This window comes from Heteronotia binoei, chromosome 2 (assembly GCF_032191835.1).
Source record: "Heteronotia binoei isolate CCM8104 ecotype False Entrance Well chromosome 2, APGP_CSIRO_Hbin_v1, whole genome shotgun sequence".
NCBI lineage: Eukaryota > Metazoa > Chordata > Lepidosauria > Squamata > Gekkonidae > Heteronotia > Heteronotia binoei.
This window is the reverse complement of record NC_083224.1, coordinates 199996841-200021397: the sequence shown is the minus strand read 5'-3', so window position 1 is coordinate 200021397 and position 24557 is coordinate 199996841. Positions and strand designations below refer to the sequence as shown.

The following is a 24557-nucleotide window of genomic DNA, read 5'->3' as shown; positions in this document are numbered from 1 at the left end:
GACTTTTCTCGTAAAACTCAATTTGAGTTTTGATTACAATCCAAAAAGTGACGTTATTGTCATGGTGGCAGAACAGGCCTGCTCAGCTCCTGTTCCACCCTGCCCTCCTGGGTTTTTCATGCACCTGGACAGGGTTTTCCTCCACTCTTTGGCAGCACACCACCATCGCTTGTCCTTTTTCAGGCACTACCCAGGGGTGGAATTCTAGCAGGAGCTCCTTTACATATTAGGCCATACACCCCTGATATGGCCAATCCTCCAAGAGCTTACAAGGCTCTTTTTTGTAAGCCCTTAGAGGATTGGCTACATCAGGGGTGTGTGGCCTAATATGCAAAGGAGCTCCTGCTAGAATTCCACCCCTGGCATTACCCACAGGAAGGGTCAGGGCTCTCAGGTTCCCTTCCCAGTCCTGAGGCCAGTTCCACCGCCCAGTGCCTGGCCGTCATGGGGACACCCCTAGAGGACTAACCACCTGCCAGAGCTTCCCTCTGGTGTGCCTTTTAAAATAGCGTGTCTGAGATGGTGGAGGTCTTTAAGTGATAACGTGTAGGCCAGCTTGGTGTGTTCATGGAGAAGGGTTGTGTGTGCAGTGCATTCCAGTAAGTAGGATACTGTATGAAACAGTCACTCTTCTGGGCTGTGGCACCCAAGCCAATCTTTATAGTCTGCTGCTTGGTCCTGTAAGGCTTTGCCAGTATCAGGTGGAGCGACTCTAGGCTTGCCAATCCCCAGATTCCACTGGGGGATCCTCAGGTTTTCAGGCTCCTTCTGGCCCCCAGCCAGCTGGCCAGCCCCAACAGCCACCATGTGCCTTTCCATCTCAGAAGGCTTAGAAGACACTTGGGAACAGCTTGCTTTTTGAAAGGCGTGCGTACCTTTAAATCTCCAGAGCCACATTGTTCTACAGGCTCACCCGGGGGCAGGGTGAGCCTGTAGAACAATGTGGCTGTTGCAAGAAAGGAAAGGGAAGCAGCCTAGATCTTCATCGTGGTCTCTGTGCAGTCACACACATGGGTCTTGCCGCAGGCAACGGATCCATACCTCAGAGTCCCCAATAGCTCGCCTAGAGCGTTTTTTTGACGTGCTTTCCGCTCGCCCTGGGGAACAGGCATCAACTGCTCATGCCTGGAGCGAGCGGGAGGCGCCATTCCCACTCAGTTTCTTCCTTTCCACCGCCCAGACAACACCTACCTTGCTGTGTTCCTCTCTCCTCAGCTCGTCTTCTCCTGTTTGGTATCATATTCTCCTTTTTCTCTTACCTTTCTTCTATCATTTTTCGTCCTTATATATATATATTTTTAAAGCCCTTGTTTCTGCGCTTTCCTTTCCCTATTTTTCTCCCCTCCCTTGTCTGGAGCATATGGAAGGGAAAATTACTTTCAAAAAGTGTCAGCGGTGTGGATCTAAAATCCATACTTCAGACGGACATTTGTACTGTCTTTTCTGCTTGGGTGAAGCTCATTGGGTAGATACTTGCCCTCATTGCGCCAGCTTCGGTAAACAGGTGCGAAAAAACCGAGCGGCCAGACCTCAAAGTTTCGAAAAATCTCTTCAGGCTATGCCCAGCTCTGATTCGCCGCCTCCCCCACACTGAGAAGGAGATTCGGCTGCATCGACTGCTCCTCAACTTCACAAGAAGCATAAGTCCGACAAGAGACCATCCAAGCACTCCAACAACGGCCACAAGGCTTAGAAGAAGTTTCGCCATACCGATTCATCCGCCTCGGCGCCAAAGAAATCCCGCAATCCGACAAGGTCGACTCTGACAACTTTCCCAAGGGCCACCACTTTGCTATAGCGACATCGATGGCGTTGGTTTCCATACACTCGGCTCCGATCCAACCTCTTGTTCCACCAGAGCTTTTGGCGCCCTCCGACGTCATCTCCGATATGCCTCATCTCACTCCCCAGCTGCAGTCGAGGTTATACCGGTTCAATCTCGCTCGCCCTCGGTCCATAGCGTGGTGCCGTTCGACATCCTCGAACCCGACCCCCGTTTGGATCTGACTTTCTCTCAGGAGCATCCCCGGTCTTTGCTACAGGGTGGATCCTTTCGAGACATCGGAGTTTCTCCTCTCTACAGAGAGTCGTCAACACAGGTTTCCACCCAGCAGGTTCGATCCTGCTCATTGGTTTGACGTCGTGATTTCTGTTCACGCTCTCCAGTCTACTGTGAATACCAGGACTATTACCAGAGGGGTCGATATGAATATTCCTCACTCTTCAGATCACCATCTCCAAGACATCGCTGGGTGTACCATCGCTACTCCTGTTCCCCCTCGGATGAGGGTTTCTGGCGTTCTCGGTACTGTGAATTCAAGGTCGCAACCCACAGCCGTGATTTATCAACACCTCGAATCCGTGACTTCAAATCTCCTCAGTACCATGAGCCTTCTCGAACCTGAGACCTGGAGTATCTCTCTTCTTGAGACCGTGAAGCCCTTCGAGTCCGTGAACCTCCTCGGTACCGAGAACCTGTTATACCCCGCACTGCTTCCGCCACTGTATCTGCTGCTCCGGCCACGACTTCTACATCAGCCATGACTTCGACTGCCTTACAAGAAAAGTCTAAACCTTCCAAGGAACGTGCATCTACATCTGCACCTACCAAGCCTCTGATCTCTCCTGCAACCGAGGAATCCCAATCCGACGGGGACAGCTCAGGCTCTTCTGACTCCAAAGATCCTCCTGGCTCTCCTGCCACGGATTCCATGCAGCCAGCCCGTCTTTCTCCATCGGACGGTTCGAAGGCCTACCTTAACCTGATTACTACCATGGCTGAAGCCTTGAAACAACAACTCTTCCTTCCAACTCACCCAAGGTTTCTGACATAGTCCACGATCTGGTTCTGGCGGATTTCCCAGCGGGGTCTCTCCTACCTATGTTGTCAGTGCACTTGGAAGGTCTGCGTGAGGCCTGGGACAAACCTGCTTCGATTCCACCTACTTTGAAGCACTTTGACTTCCTGTACAGAGTACATGCTCCTGATTCTAAATTTTTAGCCTCCCATCCTGCTCCAAACTCCATAATCGTGCACTCAGCGACTAAAGCCAAACCATCCAGGCACCCCACTACTCCCGATCGTTAGGGCCGGAAGTTGGACACCTTGGCTCGCAAGATTTACAACCTTGCCTCTACTAATTCCAAGCTTAATAATTACTTGGCTTATTTTGCGGCATATACATTTAATCTCGCCAACCAATTTACTCCTCTCATTCCTTCTCTGCCTGAGACTTCTCAGAGAGCTGCATCTAATTTAGTCTCTGAGCTATCATGAGTTTTGAAAGCAGGTTAACACCATCAGACATGCCGTTTCCTGCTCATCTAGAGTGTTCACTTCATCGGTGGCATTGCGTCGACACACCTGGCTGAGGTCAACCAACCTGCAACCTGATATTAAACAAAAAATCGGAGACCTACCTTTTGATGGTCTTGGCCTCTTTCATGCATCCACTGATGAAGTCCTCACTTTGGTAGATGACGGCTGCAAGAGGGCGAAGCACCTTGGAGTCTCTTGGCCAGCCTCCCAGCAGTTCAATCAACCTAAGCCCTGGAGACCATCTTTTCAGAGGTGTCAACGCTCTCCTAAGCAATCCGATTACTGGAAGAGGAAACCTCCCCAACAGCAATCACCATCCAACGTCTTCTGTGCCTCATGGCCGCAACAACCTCGGTTCTTCGATTCGCAAGACTGCGCATTCGACATCTCCAGCTTTGGTTTGTTTGTGCCTACCATCCACAAGTACAACCACAGAATACCATTCTCACTGTACCTCAGAGGATTTGGCTCTCCCTTGTTTGGTGGACAGTACCAGACAATTTACTTAGCGGAATGCCCTTTGTTCTTCATCCTCCATCTGTCATTGTGACTACAGATGCCTCCAAGTGGGGATGGGGAGCCCACTCAGAGGACAAGACTGTCAGGGGTCTGTGGACTGCCCCCGAGAGGGCCATGCACATAAACTGCCTAGAACTCATAGCCATTCACAGGGCTCTCCAATCGTTCCTTCCATCTGTAATCAACCAACATGTCCAGATCACAACCAACAATATGGCCACAGTTTTCTATGTGAACAAGCAGGGCGGTACCAGATCTATCCGTCTGTGCCGCATAGTCATACTTCTTTGGGAATGGTGGATCAAAAACAGCATCTACCTAACTGCCATTCACCTTCCAGGGATAGAGAATGTCTTGGCCGATTCTCTCCGCAGGATTTGCATAGACGACCACGAATGGTCCCTCAATCCACGTTACTTGCATCGCATTTTTGCATGCTTCGGGATTCCAAAAGTAGATGTTTTTGCTACGGAGGACAACTCAAAATGCCCTCTCTTTTATACCAGGAGTGGCAATGATGCTTTCCTCCACAGCTGGAGGGGTCCTCTTCATTATCTTTTTCCACCAACCCCTCTAATTACCCGATCTCTACTCAAAATTGCTCGGGACAGTACAGGCTGCATACTGATAGCGCTATGGTGGCCATGGCAACCGTGGTTCACGAGACTCCTTCAAATGTCCCATCACACTTATCGCCGCCTTTCCCTGGCAGATGATCTCCTCTCCCAAGATCACAGCCAGGTATGGCACCACAACCCCCAAATTCTAGGACTTACGGCTTGAAAAATACGGTCACTTCTTTACCACCGAGAGTAGTGGAAGTTATCCTGAATGCTAGAAAACCTTCTACCAGGCGCTCATACCAGTGTAAGCGGAAGCGCTTCTGCTCCTTTGCATCCTCTCAACAACTTGATCCAGAGTCTGTACCTCTCCCTTCAATCCTAGAATACTTGCTGTCTCTACAAGTGTCGGGGCTCAGCTATTCTTATTTAAAGGTTCACCTTTCAGCCATTTCTGCTTTCCACGAGCCTATTGACGGGCAGACTGTTTTCTACCATAGACTGTCCAAATCATTCCTCAAGGGCATGTTGCACCTTCACCCTCCTATCAAACCGATTGTGCCAGTTTGAAGTTTGTTGTTAGTTCTTTCACAACTTATGAAACCCCCATTTGAATTCTTGGCCACTGTGGACCTTAATCTTCTCTCTTGGAAGACTGCCCTGTTGGTTGCTCTCACTTCTGGCAAGCGGGCCAGTGACTTGTGTGCCTTCCGTTCTGACCCACCTTATACAGTTTTTCATAGGAAAAAAGTGGTCCTGAGAGCGGATCCTGCTTTCTTACCCAAGGTTGTATCGAAATTTCATCTTTCAACTACTTCGTTGCCCACGTTTTTTCCTAATCCTAAAGACTCTGGACAAAGAGCTCTGCACACCCTCCCTCTCTCTCTCTCTCGGCTTGACTTCGCGAACGAAGGTTTAAGAAGGGTGCAGTAGTCCACGTCTGCTGCAGGCTCACTGGTGGCCGACAAGACCAATGCGGGACAGGCAGATCCGGCCACAGTGGCTGCAGGGAAAAGTCTGATTTGGGGTTGGTGCTGTAGCAGTGCGATTCTTCCTCAATCTCCTTTTGTCCTCAAGACCAGCTATGCATGCGTTCTCAAAGGAAGAGACAGCCTGGTGGATGGTGTGCCTCCATGCTTTGCGATCTGAGGCTAGGTCAGACCACTGGTGATGGTTGATGCGACAGGTGCCAAGGGATTTCTTCAAGGAGTCCTTGTACCTCTTCTTTGGTGCCCCTCTATTTCTATGGCCGGTGGAAAGTTCGCCATACAGAGCAATCTTGGGAAGGCGGTGGTTTTCCATCCTAGAAATATGCCCTGCCCAGCGCAGCTGCGTCTTCAACAGCAGTGCTTCGATGCTTGTAACCTCCGCCCTCTTGAGGACTTCAGTGTTGGTCACAAAGTCACTCCAGTGGATGTTGAGGATGGTGCGAAGGCAGCGCTGATGAAAGCGCTCAAGGAGACGCAGGTGATGACGGTATAAAACCCACGATTCGGAGCCGTAGATGAGGGTTGTCATCACAACTGCTTTGTAAACATTGATCTTTGTGCCTTTTTTCAGGTGCTTGTTGCTTCACACTCTTTTGTGCAGTCGGCCAAATGCACGGTTTGCCTTTGCCAGCCTGTTGTCGATCTCCTTGTCAATCTTGGCATCTGAGGAGATGATGCACCCCAGGTAGCTGAACTGCTGGACTGTCTTCAGTACTGATTCACCCACAGTGATGCAGGGAGGGTGATAATCTTCCTGGGGTGCAGGCTGGTGGAGAACTTCTGTCTTCTTCAGACTAACTTCTAGGCCGAATAGCTTGGCAGCCTCTGCAAAGCAGGACGTCATATGCTGCAGAGCTGATACCGAGTGGGAGACGAGTGCAGCATCATCAGCAAATAGTAGCTCTCGGATAAGTTTTTCCATTGTCTTGGAGTGAGCCTTTAGTCGCCTCAGGTTGAACAGGCTGCCATCGGTGCGATAGCGGATGTAGACACCATCGTCATCATCTAGATCTACTGCAGCTCTTTGAAGCATCATGCTAAAGAAGATCGTAAAGAGAGTTGGCGCAAGAACGCAGTCTTGCTTTACACCTGTGCCTATTGGGAAGGGCTCCGAGAGGTCGTTGCAGTGTCTGACTTGGCCTCGCTGGTCTTCGTGTAGCTGGATGATCATGCTGAGGAACCTTGGGGGACATCCTAAACGTTCCAAGATTTGCCACAGGCCTTTCCTGCTAACGGTATCGAAAGCTTTGGTAAGGTCGACAAAAGTCACATACAGAGCCTTGTTCTGTTCCCTGCATTTCTCTTGGAGCTGCCTGAGAAGAAATACCATGTCGGTGGTGCTCCTGTTAGCTCTGAAGCCGCACTGACTCTCTGGGAGGAGTTCTTCTGCAATGGTGGGCACCAGTCTGTTCAGGAGTATTCTGGCAAGGATTTTGCCTGCGATGGAGAGCAGAGTTATCCCCCGGTAGTTGGAGCAGTCTGACTTTTCCCCTTTGTTCTTGTATAGAGTGATGATGATTGCATCTGCACACACTCAATGTCAAAAGAGCTTTGTCCTTTTACCTCTCTCGTACACAATCATTCCGTAAGGACCCTAACTTATTTGTGACCTACAGCAATCCTCAAAGAGGACACAAAATTTCTACCCAGAGACTCTCTAAGTGGGTATCCATTGCAATCCGGTTGTGTTACAAAGTTGCTAAGCAACCTTTACCTGAAGGCCTTAAGGCTCACTTGACTAGAGCAGTCTCGACCTCTTCGGCCTTCCTGGAGGGCGTCTCCTTAGAGGACGTCTGTGCTGCTGCATCATGGTTCTCACCTTCCACGTTCATCTCACACTATGCCTTGGATGTTTGTGCCACACGGGACACCTCCTTCGGCCAAGCGGTCCTCAGGTCCATCTTCCACTGAAATCACCCCAGGTGAGTGCATGCATACATTGTAAGTATGGAAATGTTTTTTTCTTACCATCACCCACCTTCCTTTTGATTTTCAGCTTGCTAGTCACCCATGTGTGGGACTGCACAGAGACCACGATGAAGATAAACAGGTTGCTCACCTGTAACTGATGATCTTCGAGTGGTCATTTGTGCAGTCACACACGCCCACCCAGCCTACCCCTCTGCTGGCTTTTTCTGCCTTGGTTTTTACCTCTGTAGACTGTCAGTAGCGGCTGGAAGAAACTGAGTGGGAATGGTGCCTCTCGCTCGCTCCAGGCATGCGCAGTCGATGCCTGCTCCCCAGGGCCAACGGAAAACGCGCCAAAAAATGCTCTAGGCAAGCTATTGGAGACTCCGAGGTATGGATCCGTTGCCTGCGGCAAGACCCATGTGTGGGACTGCACAGATGACCACTCAAAGATCATTAGTTACAGGTAAGCAACCTGTTTTTCCTCTGCTTGTTTGCACAGTAAAATAGAGAGTAAAGAGTAAAGCAGAACCTCTTCATGATGAGTAAATTGCCCCAGGGAGACCACAACGTTGTGTGCTTCCAAACTGTATTTATTTTGGCTGCTGTGTGTGTGTGTGTTAGTGACTCTGTGTGTGTGAGAGGGAGAGGGAGAAAGAGAGAGAGAGGAAGTGGAAGTACAGCCAGCTGCTGGGGGATGAAGAAATGAGGACTGTATTCAAGGGAACTTCACTGCTGTATTTTTATTTATTATTTTAGGGAATGAGAAAGTCTCCCGGCCCCACCCCCGAAGTCCCTAGGCATTTTCTGAGTTAGACTTGGCAACCCTAAGCAACTCAGTTTCCCTCTTTTTATTTTCAGACCAGGGGTCTGGTTCTTAGGACTGCATGGGCAGCGTTGGCAGGGAGTGAGAGAGGGAAGAAAGGGTTTCTCTTCAGATGCAACCCGTGGCTGCATTCTGAAATTGCAAAATAAAGCCTTCTGAAAGGAACTGAGGGGTACTTTCTGAGAGCAGAACAAAAGCTGCAGATTCCTTTGCAAGCCAGAAGGTTGAGTTGCCAGCTCGGACTCAAGAAATATCTGGGGACTTTGGGGGTGGAGCCAGGAGACTTTGGGGGTGGAGCCAGGAGCAAGGGTGTGACAGGAACAGCAACTCTGAAGGGAGTTCTGGCCATCACATTTAAATGAACTGTGCATCTTTTAAATGCCTTCCTTCCATTTGGAAATCATGGAGGATAGGGGCACCTTCTTTGGGGGCTCATAGAATTGAACCCCCTGGTCTAATCTTTTTGAAACTCGGAGGATGTTTTGAGGAGAGGCACCAGATGCTATGCTGAAACTTTCCCTCCCCCTCCCCCACTTTCTGGTGATCCCGAAGCAGGGGGAGGACCTCCAAACCTGGGGATCCCCTGTCCCCAACTGGGGCTTAGGCAAAGCAAGAAAAACGCCGTGCACCAAATGTTGCAATGTAAGTACAAAGCACTCTTTTGCTCAACCACTTTATCCCTGTAATTCTGAAATGTCCTTCAAAGCAAGTAAACAGTCCTTAGTAGAAACTCAAACTTTAAATGTTGCCAGGTATGAAACTCTGCTGTCTTCTTGTCTTTCTGTTGAGAGACGCAGACAGCCCGGCTGTTCCTCTTTGAAGGGTAATTCAACAGGTGTAGTAGCAGCAACACGAGTCCTAGGTTCAAGTACGTGTTTCCTTCACACTTCCTCTGGCCGCTGTTTTTACACTCTGGAACTTACATTGCAACATTTGATGTGCGGTGTTTTTGGTGTAGTGGTTAAGTGTGCGGACTCTTATCTGGGAGAACCGGGTTTGATTCCCCACTCCTCCACTTGCACCTGCTAGCATGGCCTTGGGTCAGCCATAGCTCTGGCAGAGGTTGTCCTTGAAAGGGCAGCTGCTGTGAGAGCCCTCTCAGCCCCACCCACCTCACAGGGTGTCTGTTGTGGGGGAGGAAGGTAAAGGAGATTGTGAGCCGCTCTGAGACTCTTCGGAGTGAAGGGCGGGATATAAATCCAATATCTTCTTCTTCTTGCTTTGCCTAAACTCCACACCGCGAGTTTCCTTATTTGCCGCCCAAATGGGGATTGGCAGCCCTACCAGAAGGAGCCAGCTAAGCTGTTGTGTTTCCTGTTCTTTCACTAGCTGATGAACCAACAGAGACGGATTTCTTGAGTGGCGTGGGTGCCCAGGATTCCACCCGCCTGACGGAATGGGCACTGATCTCCCAGCAGCTGTGTGCCCTCTTCATCAAGAGGTTCCTGCATGCCCGGCGTAGCATTAAGGGATTCTTTGCACAAGTATAACACCTTTATTTTCTGCCTGGAGGATTTTGGGGGGTCCTTGATAGAGAGACAGTTTAGTGTCGTGGTTAAGAGCATGGACTCTAATCTGGGAGAACCGGGTTGGATTTCCCACTCCTCCACATGAAGCCTGCTGGGTGACCTTGAGGAAGTCACAATTCTCTCAGAGCTGTTCTCTCAAGAGCAGTTTTCTCAGAGCTCTCTCAATCCCACCTACTTCACAGGGTGTCTGTTGTGGGGAGCGGAAAGGGAGGAGATTGTAAACTGCTCTGAAACCCAGTGAAGGGCGGGGTATAAATCCAATCTCCTTCTCCTCCTCCTCCTTTTCTTCTTCTCCTTCCTCTTTCTCCTCCTCCTCCTCCTGTGGCTGACTCTTTCTGGGTTCCCTTTCCAGATTGTGCTTCCTGCCATCTTCATCTGGCTTGCACTGCTCCTCAGCACAGCCCTCCCGGTCCTTGGTGTTTTCTCGCCGTTGCCTCTCACACCCTGGATGTACGACCCCCAAACGACCTTTTTCAGGTATGCCTAGGGGTTGTTTTGTACAAAAATAGGCAGCGGAACTCATTAGCATTACTCATTAGCATACCCCCCCGCCAAAACCAACCCATGCAAGAAAGGAGAGCCCTGGGTGAGTGAGGCCTGCTTGGGCTGACTAGAGATCCAGCCAGCCCAAGCAGGCCTTGCTTGCCTGGGGCTCTCTTGGGCTGCCCAGCCCAGTCAAAAAGCCAGCAAGCCACCCGCTGCCCAAAATCACTTAAGAAGGGGAGAATGGTGGTGTGGGCTTCTCCAGGGGTTCATTAGGGCTGCTGGGGGCGTGGCAAAGCCCCTGGTGGCTGGCTGGCTGCCCGTTCTCCTAATCCAGGGATTGTTATGCAGCTGCACCTCCTATTCAATGGACAAGGTAGGAGGGGGAACCCTCAGAAAGGTTCAGGAGCTGTGCTCCTGGGAGCTCCTGCTGAATCCGAGGCCTGGGCATGCCTTTGCTCTTGCCCTGCAGATGGGTGGGCAGCTGACAAGCCGGTAATGGAAGTCAATCCGGCTGGAAAGTTTGGTGACTCGTGGAACTCTTGGCAGCATTAGGAGGAGCTCCGTGCTGGTCAGAAAACTCCCGTCTCCCTCACGATCCCCTTCTCATTCTATCCAGTCTATCTGCAGCCACCTACCTAATTTTTATCCTACCTGTGGTGTACCTGATTCTGCTCTCCCTTGATTTAGCCTGACAACAACCCTGTGAGGTAGATCGGGCTGAGAAAGAGAGAGAGTGTAATTGGTTTAAGGTTGCTGAGGGAGTTCGTGGTTGAGGGAGGGTTTGTGAAACTGGGTCTTTGTCAGTTCTAACCCAGGAGCCCCAACATTTTTTGAGCCTACAGACTCCTTTGGAATTCTATCACAGCCTGCTAGACGCAGCCACAGCATGGTGGCTGCAAGATGGTCGCCCCAGGACATAGCTGTAAAATGGCTGCCAAAGCTTGCCTTCAGTCACGCAGGGAAAGATGCTTCTGCGCTGGCAGCTGGCATTTTTAAAAATCTGCACAGCCAGTCAGAAACCTTGCTGGAGAGAAGCCCTATTGAGCCCCATCCCCTTTCTAAAAACACTTGGAGGGCACCGTGTTGAGGAGCCCTGCTTTTTCTGCTCTAATGCTGGCTCATTCCTCCATTCCCCCCCCGCCCCAGTGATGACTCCCCCCCGGGTGATGCAGACTCTGCTCGACTCCTGGAAGCCCTTCTGGAGGAACCGGGCTTTGGCGCCAAGTGCGAGTGAGTACGCCTGAGGCTCCCTGAACTGCGAAGGCACCTTGCTTCTGAGTTCGTGTTGGAGACATGCCTCGCTCACTGGTGCGGGAACGATCTGTGATTTATTTATTTTATTTTTTTTACATTCCAAAAGTGGACTCAGGGTGGCTAACGGTCATAGTAAAACCAACAATCTCAGTTACAAGTATAAAATGATAAAATGTAAACGATTAACAATTTAAAACAAAATATCATAGAATCATAGAGTTGGAAGTGCTATCTATCCAACCCCCTGTCCAATGCAAGAAACCTGCAAACACCTCCCCCTAAATTCACAGGATCCTCATTGCTGTCAGTTGGCCATCTAGCCTGTTTTAAAAACCTCCAAGGAAGGAGAGCCCACCACCTCCCGAGGAAACCTGTTCCACTGAGGAACCGCTCTAACGGTCAGGAAGTTCTTCCTAATGTTGAGCCGGAAACTCTTTTGATTTCATTTCAACCCGTTGGTTCTGGTCCTACCTTCTGGGGCCAGAGAAAACAATTCCACACCATCCTCTACATGACAGCCCTTCAACTTGATGGTGATCAGATCACCTCTCAGCCGCCTCCTCTCCAGGCTAAACAGGCCCAGCTCCTTCAACCTTTCCTCATAGGACTTGGTCTCCAGACCCCTCACCATCTTCGTCGCCCTCCTCTGGACCCATTCCAGCTTGTCTATATCCTTCTTAAAATGTGGTGCCCAAAACTGAACACAAGACTCCAGGTGCTATACAGAATCTTGAAGCATGGCATATCAGGTTCTATTAGATCTTCTGTTTATCTGTTAGTGGTCCTTCTAATGATATTGCTCAGCAGCATAGAAGCATAGAAGCAGCAGCCTTCTCCCATTAGTTACTATAGGCCAATCGAAAAAGTTACATGCCCTGTGGAATTGGGAGAGATCCCACAGTGCTTTTATGGCCTTGGGCATAGCATTGGTGCTGCCCCTGAGAAGGCCCTGGCCCGTGTGGAGGCTAAACTGGCCTCCTTTGGTCTGGGGATGGACAACAGATTCTGAGTTCCTGAATGCAGGGCTCTCTGGGGAACATATGGGGAAAGGCAGTCGCGTAGATAGACAGGTCCTCAGCCATACAGGGCTTTAAAAGTCAATACCAGCACTTTGAAACTGACTTAGTACACAATAGGCAGCCAGTGCAGCTCTTTCAACACTGGTTGACTGCACTAGCTGCAGTCTCCGAGTCAGAGTCAAGGGCAGTCCCATGTAGAGGGCATTACAGTAGTCTATCCTTGAGGTGACCATAGCGTGGATCACCATTGCTAAGTCGCGGTGCTCCAGAAAAGGGGCCAACTGCCGTACCTGCTGCAGGTGGAAAAAGGCGGCTTTGTCAGTGGTTGCTACTGGGCCTCCATAGACAAGGAGGACTCCAGAAGCACTCCCAGGCTCTTGACTTTCGGGGCTGGAATTAGTGGCACCCCATCAAAAGCTGGCAAGGGGATCTCCTTTCCTGGGCCATCGCGACTCAGATAGAAACCTCCATCTTCGTCGGATTCAACTTCAATCAACTCACCCTGAGCCAAGATGTCATGGCTTGTGGTGCCAGGTCCAAGTTATCCAGGGCGCAGCCGGACTGGCTTCCCATCAATAGATAGAGCTGGGTGTCATCTGCATATTGATGGCACCCCAGCCCATACCTCCTGACAATCTGGGCAAGGGGGTGCATGTGGATGTTAAATAACATTGGGGACCGAACTGCCCCTTGCGGCACACCACGTGAGTGGGTGCCTTGGGGACAATTCTTCTCCTATCACCACCCTTTGTCCCCGGCCTTGAAGGAAAGAGGCCAGCCATTGCAAGGTAGACCTCTTGTCGGCGAGGCAGCTAGACAGTAGCTGGTGGTCAGCCATATCAAATGTGGCTGACATCTAGTAACAGCAGCACCGCTGAGCCGCCTCGATCCAGATGTCACAGGAGGTCATCCATGAGGGCGACCAAAACCGTCTCCATCCCATGACCTGGATGAAAACCAGACTGGAATGAGTCCCGTGCAGAAGTGTCATCCAGGAACCCCTGGAAGAGTTGCCACGGCCTGGCCACTCTATAACCTTACCCAGAAAGGGTAGGTTCAACGCCGGCTGATAGTTCATCAATTCAGCTGAGTCTGGAGATGACTTTTTTAAGAGGGGGCATACCACAGCCTCTTTAAGAGGTGTGGGAAAGATTCCTTCTAGAAGGGATTCTGGAGAAGGCAAGCCCCGAGCAGTGCCTCATGCAAACAGGTGGCGGTCAGAGGGTGGGTGATTTCGTACATCTCTGGGTTCTGACATTTATCGAAAGATCCAGTCTCTCATTGCTCTCCTGCAGCTGAATATTCTGATCTTCTTCATGGTCCCTGTGCAGTCCCACACATAAAGTTCGGGCCCTTGCTCGAAACCAACCTCGGAGAACTCTAGGGTTGCCAAGTCCAATTAAAGAAAAATCTGGGGACTTTGGGGGCGGAGCCAGGAGACTTTGGGGGTGGAGCCAGGAGACATTGGGGTGGAGCCAAGAACAAGGATGTGACAAGCATAATTGAACTCCAAGGGAGTTCTGGCCATCACATTTAAAGGATCAGCACACCTTTTAAAATGCCTTTCTTCCATAGGAAATAATGAAGGATAGGGGCACCATCTTTTGGGCCCATAGAATTGGACCCAATCATTTTGAAACTTGGGGGGTATTTTGGGGAGAGGCACTAGATGCTATACTAAAAATGTGGTGCCTCTACCTCAAAAAATAGACCCCCCCCCAGAGCCCCCAATACCCACGGATGAATTCCCTATTATTCCCTATGGGAATCGTTCTCCATAGGGAATAATAGAGTGCCCAGTAGACATTTCCCTCCCCCCCACTCTTTCTAAAGGGGGGGAGGGCCTCCAAACCAGGGAATCCCCTGCCCCCTCCCTCTCACACACACAAATACTTACCAGATCTTCTTTCGGAGAACTCTTGCTGTGAAAACGAAAGCAAAAGAAAGGGAGGGGCTGTTCTCCCAAGCCCTTCCTGCTTCCTGCCCAGCCTTAAAGGGGCATACATTTTACAAACAGCTCAGGAGCTCTATAATAACATGAAGCCTACAGGTATGTTCTCCCCCCCCTCCACCCCCACCCCCCGCTTCCCGATTTTTGAAGAGCGGGAGATGAGGCTGCGAACCCAGGGGTCTCCCGCCAGAGCGGGAGGGTTGGGAAGCCTAGAGAACTCCAATAGCAGCGTAGCGTGTTTTTGGCGGGCTCCTTCCCCGCTCTGGGGAGCAGGCACGTAGTGCACATGCCTAGAGTGGGGGAGGAGACTAATTGAGCAGTCAGAGCAGTAACTCATGCAGAGACATGACAACCACCCTCTTTGGAACAAGGAAGCCTTCCAAGTTTTAATTTGCCTCTCAGGGGTCTGCACCTGCTATTCTATGTGACGTTGATGGCGGTGCCCTCAAATCCTGACCCGAGGCCTTGTTCTCCTTCTGCCCTGCTTGCCTTGAGGGTGTCAGGAAGCTGTCGTGCTCCCAGAACTTTGTGGTCCCAGAAGTGTCTCCGTATGTGGCGCACATTTTTAAGAATGCCAACTGGACTCTGAGAGACCCCTCTCCAGGATGCAAGTGCGGTTCCAAGGAGGCTCGAAAGATACTTCCTGACTGCCCTGAAGCAGCCGGAGGGCTGCCGCCACCGCAGGTAAACCACGAGCTTTCCCTGTAACATCAGAAAAGAGCACCGTCAAGTCTAACAACAGTTCTGGCAGGGGTGAGCTTTCGTGAGTCACTGCTCACTTCTTCAGTGAGATCGAGATAGGTGGTCATATTTGTAGCAAGAGTCCAGGAGCACTAACATTTGTGGTAAGCAGGGGTGGAATTCTAGCAGGAGCTCCTTTGCATATTAGGCCACACACCCCTGATGCAGCCAATCCTCCAGGGGCTTAAAAAAAAAAGGCCTTGTGACCCCACAGAAATTGTGTAAGATTTATACTAATATGTCTAACAAATGTTGGAAATGCACTAAACAGATTGGTTCTTTTTACCCTATGTGCTGGACATGTGAGATGGTGAAAGGTTATTGGAAAATGGTGCATGAAATGTTACAGAAGATTATGAAGACACAGATTCATTTCAAACCAGAACTGTTTTTATTGAACATATTTCCTGAGAACTATTCCAAAGAAATGAGACATCTGTTGGCACATTTTAACACAGCAGCTAGGATTCTTTTGGTGCAGAGATGGGGGAGGGACGGTGGCTCAGTGGTAGAGCATCTGCGTGGTAAGCAGAAGGTCCCAGGTTCAATCCCTGGCATCTCCAACTCAAAAGGGCCCAGGCAGTAGGTGATGGAGATGGAGGGACGGTGGCTCAGTGGCAGAACATCTGCTTGGGAAGCAGAAGCTCTCAGGTTCAATCCCCGGCATCTCCAAAAAGTAGATGTGAAAAACCTCAGCTTGAGACCCTGGAGAGCCGCTGCCAGTCTGAGTAGACAAGACTGACTTTGATGGACCCAGGGTCTGATTCAGTATAAGGCAGCTTCAGATGTTCATATGTTGAAATCTCAGGAAATTCCCACAAAAATGGACTTGGTTGGAAAAATTCTGGAAACATCAGAGCTGGACTTTCTATCCCAGCTGTTAGGAGAAGCAAGAAAATATTGGATGAATAAAATCATATTGGATGACATTTTATGCCTGGTTAGACATTCAAGACTCTTAAGATTCTCTGGTGTGAACTTATTTCTCCCCCCCTCCCCTGTATTTTATATTATAAAATTACCTCTATTAGAATTGTCAAAACTATTAGATAATTTTAACAAAAGATTTATACTATAAAATCTTAAAATGGATGATGTTTAGTTTAGACGAAGTAATATGGGACAATTTATGTAAAGAAAGTATTGTAGAATTAAGCTTGTATTCTCTAAAAGTATTTTTATACAGAATAAGGCCAGAATGCATTGTGCTTTCTATTCTCCCTTATCCCCTACCCTTACTTTTACTGAAACCAATAAAACTTTTGAAAACTGAGAAAAAAGAGTCTTGTAAGCTCTTGGAGGATTGGCTACATCAGGGGTGTGGCCTAATATGCAGAGGAGTTCCTGCTAGAATTCCACCCCTGGTGGTAGGGGAGGCACTTTCATGAGTCACTGCGCATTCCTTCAGATAGATCAAGGTGGGTGGCTGTGGTGGTCTGTCTGGAGCAGTAGAAAAGAGCAGTGAAGGAGCACCTTAAAGGCAATACGTGTGGCAGGGGAGGAGCTTTCCTGAGTCACTGCTCATTTCTGCCACAAATTTTGCTAGTCTTTTAAGGTGCTTCTGGGCTCTTGCTCCTTTCTACTGCTTCAGACAGAGCAACGCAGCTACCCATCTTGAGCTTTCTCTGGGTTTTATAAATCTTCATTGGTGGGGGAGAAGAGGGCAGGACCGCTCCCGCTAAGGTGTTCTGAACCTGTGCCTTCCTTGGCCGTTTATTTATTTTAAATTTCTATTAATTGCCTTTCTCCCTTGTGGATCTCTAGGCTGCTTACAGTATAAAAACACAAAAAAACCCTCAATAAAATCCATGATAATTAAACAATTATAAAAATACATTAAAATGGAGATCGAAACAAAGCTGTCTTCAGCTGCCTCTTGAAGATCAAAAGTGAGGGAGCCAAGCACATCTCCCTGGGGAGGTTGTTCTGTAACTGCGGGGGCTACCACCAACTAGGCCAGGGGTGGCCAAACTGTAGCTCAGGAGCCACATGTGGCTCTTTCACACATATTATGTGGCTCTTGAAGCCCCCATGGCCCCATTTGCCAGCTTGAAGAAGGCATTTGTCTCTTTAAATCACTTCGCCAAGCCAGCTAGCAGCTTGGAAAATGCATTTGAGGTTAAAGTTGCTTTCTTTCTACCTCTCCCTCATGTATTTGCCTTCTTTCCTTCCTTCCTTCCTTCCTTCCCTCCTTCCCTCCTTCCCTCCTTCCCTCCTTCCCTCCTTCCTTCCTTCCTTCCTTCCTTCCTTCCTTCCTTCCTTCCTTCTTTCCTTCCCTCCTTCCCTCCCTCCCTTCCTCCCTTCCTTCCTTCCTTCCTTCCTTCCTTCCTTCCTTCCTTCCTTCCTTCCTTCCTTCCTTCCTTCCTTCCCCATCTGATGTCCATGTCTTGTGGCTCTCACACATCTAATGTTTATTCTATGTGGCTCCTACATTAAGCAAGTTTGCCCCCCCCCCCCCGGACTTGGCCCTCCATTGCGTACTCACCAGATGAACCTCTTTGGTTGATGGGGCAGTCTTAGTTCCTGGGCAGAATCGCCTGGGAAAAAATGATCCAAGCCCTGCAGGGCCATTGCGGTAGTTGTCTGGTCCGCCCTTGGTGACGATTGTGTCTCCTCATTCCAGATGCAGACGGACACTGGTCACACCCTGCTGAACCTCACTGGGAGGAACATCTCGGATTACCTGGTGAAAACATACAGCAGAATTATTCAAAACGAGTGAGCATGTCCCCTGGCAGTTTGAGACGGGGAGGCTGCAATCAGGATCACCAAGCTTTGCAAAAAAAAAATCAACACAAGATGCACATCAATCCGTTAAAAAGAGCCCCTTTCCGCCCCAGTAATAGGGAAGTAGAGTTTTAAAATATTTCTGTTTTAAAGACACCCCTTAGTGGTAGACATCATCTGAGGAGAGACAGTCCTTCCTGTACGAGGAACATGGAAGCAAGGCCAGACAGTAATCCTGTTTTGGGACTGTACCACCTCACTATGACTGCAGGACTCACCATAATTCATTCTAAATAACCAAACAAAATGCCCTGGCCAGGGAAAAGGAGCTTTAGACTAATCTTCTCTTCCGCCTATATAGGAGGATGGAAGATCAGTACTGTAAGGTTCTACAAGTTATTGACCCAACTCACCAATTCTCATCGTAAAAGAGTATGATTGATTTCACACTAGGCTTGTGGAGAGCCCTTTTGCTCTCTGTTTTCACACAAGCTGACAAGTGGAGTGCCTCAAGGATCTGTCCTGGGACTTGTATTGTTCAACATCTTTATCAATTATTTGGATGAATGAATAGAGGGAATGCTTATTAAATTTGCAGATGATGCTAAATTGGGAGGGGTTGCAAACACAGAAGAAGACAGAAACAGGATACAGGATGACCTTGACAGGCTGGAAAACTGGGATAAACCAATAAAATGAATTTTAACAGGGATAAATGTAAAGTTCTGCATTTAGGTAGAAAAAATCCAATGGATGGTGATAGGATGGTGGAGACTTGTCTTAGTAGTAGTATGTGTGAAAAGGATCTAGGGGTCTTAATGGATCATACACTGAACATGAGTCAACAGTGTGATGCGGTGGCTAAAAAGGCAAATGCAATTTTGGGCTATATTAACAGAAGTATAGTGTCCAGATCACGTGATGTGATGGTATCGCTTTGCTCTGCTCTGGTAAGACCTCACCTGGAATATTGTGTTCAGTTTTGGGCACCACATTTTAAGAAGGATATAGACAAGCTGGAATGGATCCAGAGGAGGGTGACAAAGATGTTGAGGGGTCTGGAGACCAAGTCCTATGAGGAAAGGTTGAAGGAGCTGGGGAAGTTTAGCCTGGAGAAGATGTGGCTGAGAGGTGATATTATCACCATCTTCAAGTACTTGAAGGGCTGTCATTTAGAAGATGGTGTGGAATTGTTTTCTGTGGCATCGGAAGGTAGGACCAGAACCAATGGATTGAAATTAAATCCAAAGAGTTTCCGGCTCAACATTAGGAAGAACTTCCTGACCGTTACAGCGGTTCCTGAGTAGAAGAGGCTTCCTCGGGAGGTGGTGGGCTCTCCTTCCTTGGAAGTTTTTAAACAGAGGCTAGATGGCCATCTGACAGCAATGAGGATCCTGTGAATTTAGGGGAAGTGTTTGTGAGTTTCCTGCATTGTGCAAGGGGTTGGACTGGATGACCCTGGAGGCCCCTTCCAAACTCTATGATTCTAAGCTGCCCCTGAGCTGCAAGTTGGCGCGCCACTTTTCCACAGCAAGTGAGATCCTCTTACAAGTGGTTACTGGTTGCTGTGGAAAAGTGGTGTGCCAAGTCGCAACTCCGGGGCAGCTTGTGCGAAAACAGAGAGAAGCACCGGGGGCAAAAGAGCTCTCCGCCTGGAACAAGTCCTAGTGTGAAATCGGTCTAAAAGTTTTATTGGATTCAGATACAGAGCAGCCCGGAACGATGAAAGCAATAGCAAAGTATACAGTTACAGTCAAAAAGTGTGCGTAAAAAGTCTCCTGCCAACCTGGAGCTAGTTCCCATGGGATGGCATTACTTTGAAAGGTCAAGTCCTCCTGCGTTACAAAGCGACGTGATAAGTAACAGTTCTGTCTAGACTACAATGGATTGCACACACGTTTTCACTCCCACCTGCACCTTTCTTAGTTATGTCTGTTAGCTGTGGCAAGAAACAAAAGTTATAACATTCAAAGTTCATACGTCTCTTAAGCAAGGATTGTCCCTAAATGCAGGCATCTCCTAAACCAGGATGCGAGGTCAGAATACACATAGAATAATAGGTCAGAGTCAGGGGTCGTTTTGTAGAAAAATAGGTGGTAGAGCTCGTTCAGGGATTGTTATGCAGCTGCACCTACTATTCAGTGGACAAGGTGGGGAGGAGGGGGGGGGGACCCTCAGAAAGGTTCAGGAGCTGTGCCGAATCCGAGGCCTGGTAATAGTAAACAACATGTCAGGCTCATCCGGACAAGTATATTATGACATCCTGCTCCCATGTTTGTTCTTTACGTGTAACTGGGACAGTCCAAAAACTGGGTTACAATCTCAGTGCCATTTTCTGGGCTTTTGAAGAGGCATTCCTCTGTCTCCTGCACAAGAGGGGAAAACCTCTCTTTGGGCATCCGTAGAAACAAAAAGTAAGGAACAAAACAAATTTTACAGAATTCTGGCAATTTAATGAAGGGAGTAAAACTTCCATTTGTCTCATTATGCATGCTTCATTTTGGCACCCTCAGTAACAATTCTTGTCTTTCTTTCTGTCTCTTGAAAAATCTTTTAGGATAAAAACCAAGGAAGAGATTGATGAAAAGCGGTAAGATCTTTTTTGTTTGTTTCTAAAATGAATATTTTCCTAGACTGGCGATCTGTCTTGTTTGTGTTCTGGTTGTCCTTGGTAACTACTTTTGGTCTTATTAAGGATCTTAGGAGATCTAAGCCTTGGCTTTGTTTCTGGGAGAGAGAACAACAGACTAGGTGTGTCCATTTTTCTGGGGCAACCAGAAAATCTTTCTCCTTGTTTCCAAATATTAGAACTTGAAGGTTTCCAATGAAACAGTTGGTCAGTAGGTTCAGGAGAGACAAAAGGAAATACTGCTTTACACAGAGAGCGATTAAAATGTGGAATTTGGTGTCAGAGGAAGTAGTGATGGCCACCGGAATAAACTACTTCAAAAGGGGATTAGATAGATTCAAGGGAGATAGATTCAGCCTCTATGCCATGTTGTTGGCCCTCCAGAACTGGTTGGTCACTGTATGAGGCAGGACTAGATGGACTACTGGTCTGAACTAGATGGACTACTGGTCTAATCCACCAGGGCTTCTCTTTTCTTATGGCCCAACATCTCTCTTAACACTCTCCCTCTGAAAATTAGCCTGGAAATAGGAAACAGAGTACAGAAAAGAGTCCAGAAGTCTGAACTAACAGTTTTTGGGGTCTCACTTCATCCATATGCCACCTCTGCTCATCGGCATGATGGATCAAAACAGTGGGGTCATGTAGTGGTTAGATGTAAAATTCCACTCCCTCTGCAGTGTTGCTCTCTGGGGGGCTTGGGCTGATCCACTCAACCAAATCCACCTCACAAGGGCTCCTCCCCAGAGGTGACTGAATATGTAATGAGGAGGAAGAGGAGACTGGATTTACACCCTGCCCTTCACTTGGAGTCTCAGAGCAGCTTACAACCTCCTTCTCTTCTCACCACAGCATGCACCCTGTGAGGTAGATGGAGCTGAGAGAGCTCTTTTGAGAACTGCTCTTGAGATAACACCTCTTCTGAGAACTAGTGTCTGACCAAAGGTCACCCAGCTAGCTGCATGTGGAGGAAGGGGAATCAAACCCAGTTCTCCCAGATTAGAGTCCATGCTCTTAACCACAACACCAAACTGGCTTTCAACAAAGGGAGCAGGCCAGCCTTCTAATGACTTGGTTTTATTCCTTCCTCTGTTTTCACAAGGTACGGTGGATTCTCTCTGGGGGCCCGCACCTTGCAGGGTCTGCCAACCCCCCAGGCGGTGAACACCACTGTTCAGAAGGTCCGTGCCTTTCTCAGCATCACTAAGGTGAGGCCTGGCTTGGAACTGGCTGGGAAAGGGGAGGGGATGGAGCGATGGAAGCTGGGGCTACATTGGGGCTGCATAGCCACCACCATTTCAGCTGGGACCAGAAATGGTTGACGTTCTCATACAAAAGGGGGACTGAGGAAGGCCTGGCACATTTCACTCCCCTCTGCTCATGCAGCAGCAGTTTGGAATTAGGGGTGTGCATTCAGTTCGGCTGAACCGAATACACCCCCGAAAAACAGCTGATTCGGCTGTATTAAAGCAGTGTAGAGCTGAATCAGATTCTCTAATCTGATTCGGGAGCTGTATACCGCAGCTGCGAATTGCCGCCCAAATTAGGCAGCCATTTGGCCCCATTATACCGTATGGGCCATTGAAATCAATGGCAAAATAGGGTATAATGAAGTGTGGCTGGGGGGCTGGGGGTTTGAAGTAGAGGCCCCAAATTTGCAGGGCAGCTGCAAGGGCCTCTCCCCTACATAACCCCTTGTTTCTTTCATCAGCTTATTTTTAACCCAAGTGCCCCAGTTTCAGTGACAAACAACAAGTGGAGTGTTGAGGGATTCCACACAAGTATTTCTTCTGTGGGGTTGTGGTTCAGTGGGCAAATGCTTGACATGCAGGAAAATCATGCCCCGTCTCTGCTGCATGGCAGTAGTGCATTCAGTGCTCTGGTTCCTAGTGTTATTACAGTGGGAAAACTGACTGATTGCTTTTTCCTCATTGGGAGAAATGGGCCTTTTTTGGTGCCCCTAGAATGGGAACCCCTGGTCCAATCTTTTTGAAACTTAGAGGTTATGTAGGGGAGAGGCCCTTGCAGCTGCCCTGCAAATTTGGGGTCTCTATCTCAAACCCCCTCCCCTCCAGCCGCACTTCATTATACCCTATTTTGCCATTGACTTCAATGGCCTATATAGGCCAGGGGAGATATAGGGGCACCCTCTTTGGGTGCCCACAGAATTGGACCCCTTGGTCCAATCTTTTTGAAACTTGGGGGTTCTGTGGGAGAGAGTCTCCTGAAGCTTCCCTTTCAATGGCCCATAGATTATAATGAGGCCGTATATTCAGGAATAGCCCTATAGCTCCCGAATCAGATTCGGCTACCGAATCTGCTATTAGGAGATATACGGCCTCCCGTATATTTTAGCCCCGAATCCCCCCGAATCCGAATTTTTCCGATTTTTTTTTCTTTTGCACACCCCTATTTGGAATATGTTCCATTAGCTGCATGGCACCAAATGAATCAGCCATGTGTGGCACAGTGACCATGTGCATACATTGAAGCGCATGGTGTGCTAGAGGAAACAACGTGCATTTATTCCCTGCTTGGCAATTTAAACTAAATTTAAACTAAGCCCTGACTTTGAAAAACTTGCACCAATGAGCCTTTAACATGGCATTATCCAAAAGCAAATATTGGGATGGTTGTTCAGCTGAGGGGGGGGGGGGGGGGCAGAAAATAGAGAATACCTCTGTGGAAGCTGGAAATCTTGCAGTGATGGGGTGTAGGGCTGTTCCTTAGCCCTCTGACTCTTGATCTGTTGAAGAATTACTATTAGAGTTGTGCATGACCTCACTTCCTGACATTTTTGTAGTTGGCTTTGCCTCCTGTGGCAGCCATGTTGTAGTTGTGACCACTACCCTGTGTCAGAATTCCCAAGGTGCATGCAGACTTAAAAATTTTGGGGACCCCCGTGTTAGGCCATCAGCTGCCGGAAGAGCTAAGATAGGTTTCTCTTAAGAATACAAGAGAAGCCATGTTGGATCAGGCCAATGGCCCATCCAACACTCTGTGCACTCAGTGCCCCCCCATAAAAACAGGCGCCATCAGGAGGTCCATCAGTGGGGCCAGGACACTAGAAGCCCTCCCACTGTTGCTCCCCCAAGCACCAAGAATACAGAGCATCACTGCCCCAGACAGAGACTTCCAACAATAAGCCATGGCTAATAGCCACTGATGGACCTCTGCTCCATATGTTTGTCCAATCCCCTCTTGAAGCTGTCCATGCCTGCAGCCGCCACCACCTCCTGTGGCAGTGAATTCCACGTGTTAAGCACCCTTTGGGTGAAGAAGGACTTCCTTTTATCAGTTCTAACCTGACTCCTCAGCAATTTTATTGAATGTCCACGAGTTCTCGTATTGTGAGGAAGGGAGACAAGTACTTCTTTCTCTACCTTCTCTATCCCATGCATAATCTTGTAAACCTCTTCTGTATGCCCTCTAGGGAGTCTCCCTACCCCAGCTGCCCACCCTTCCAATTCCCCTCACAATGCCTGGCTGGGTTTTTGGACATTCCATGCCTTCCTTGCCATAGACAGCTAGAATATTTGTGAACATTCCTTGATGTTATAACAGCTTGTCTTCTATTAAAGTGGTGGTGGTGGAAAATGCACCCAGTTCTTAGACTTAAAGCTCCTCCATGTTTCCTTATCTCTTTCTCTTAACTTCTGCAATTGGACAATCAAGCTTCTAGTCCAGGGGTGTCAAACATCTGGCCCAGTGGCTGAATCAGGCTCCCGGAGGGCTCCTATCAGGCTCCTGAGCAATTGGCTATCATCTGCTTCTTTCTCCCATTCTCTTGCTTCCTTCTGCATAACAGCTTGCTTTGCCAGGCTTGCTCAATCACACAAGAGGCTTGCTCAATCACACAGGAGCTACAGAGCCTAACCTCTATTTTCTCCATTTGCTGCGGCTCCTCCCTTAGGAAAGTGGGGGGGGGGGGAAGAGCTTGCTTTGCCAGGCTATCACAATTGCACAGCAGATCTACTGAGCCAAGCCTCTCTTCCTTCTATTGGCTGAGGTTCCTCCCCCTCCTGGTCCCCTGGGGAAGGAAGGAAAGAGCCATAGCTCCCTTTCCACAGTTCCACAGATCCCATGGGAGAAATACAAAG

At 48.9% G+C, this 24557-nt stretch overlaps 1 protein-coding gene across 1 annotated transcript in view; it reads left to right on the top strand.

The window, feature by feature from the left end:
- The window catches only part of LOC132567469 (phospholipid-transporting ATPase ABCA1-like), a 202319-nt gene that overhangs the window by 112466 nt on the left and 65296 nt on the right, over window positions 1–24557 (top strand). Inside the window, exons 27-36 of the mRNA XM_060233145.1 lie at window positions 2167–2337; window positions 2431–2742; window positions 9451–9605; window positions 10003–10127; window positions 11283–11366; window positions 12234–12282; window positions 14886–15044; window positions 17725–17819; window positions 20386–20418; window positions 21560–21665. Coding sequence (XP_060089128.1) covers window positions 2167–2337; window positions 2431–2742; window positions 9451–9605; window positions 10003–10127; window positions 11283–11366; window positions 12234–12282; window positions 14886–15044; window positions 17725–17819; window positions 20386–20418; window positions 21560–21665 — 1289 coding nt within the window. The remainder of the gene's footprint in view (window positions 1–2166; window positions 2338–2430; window positions 2743–9450; window positions 9606–10002; window positions 10128–11282; window positions 11367–12233; window positions 12283–14885; window positions 15045–17724; window positions 17820–20385; window positions 20419–21559; window positions 21666–24557) is intronic.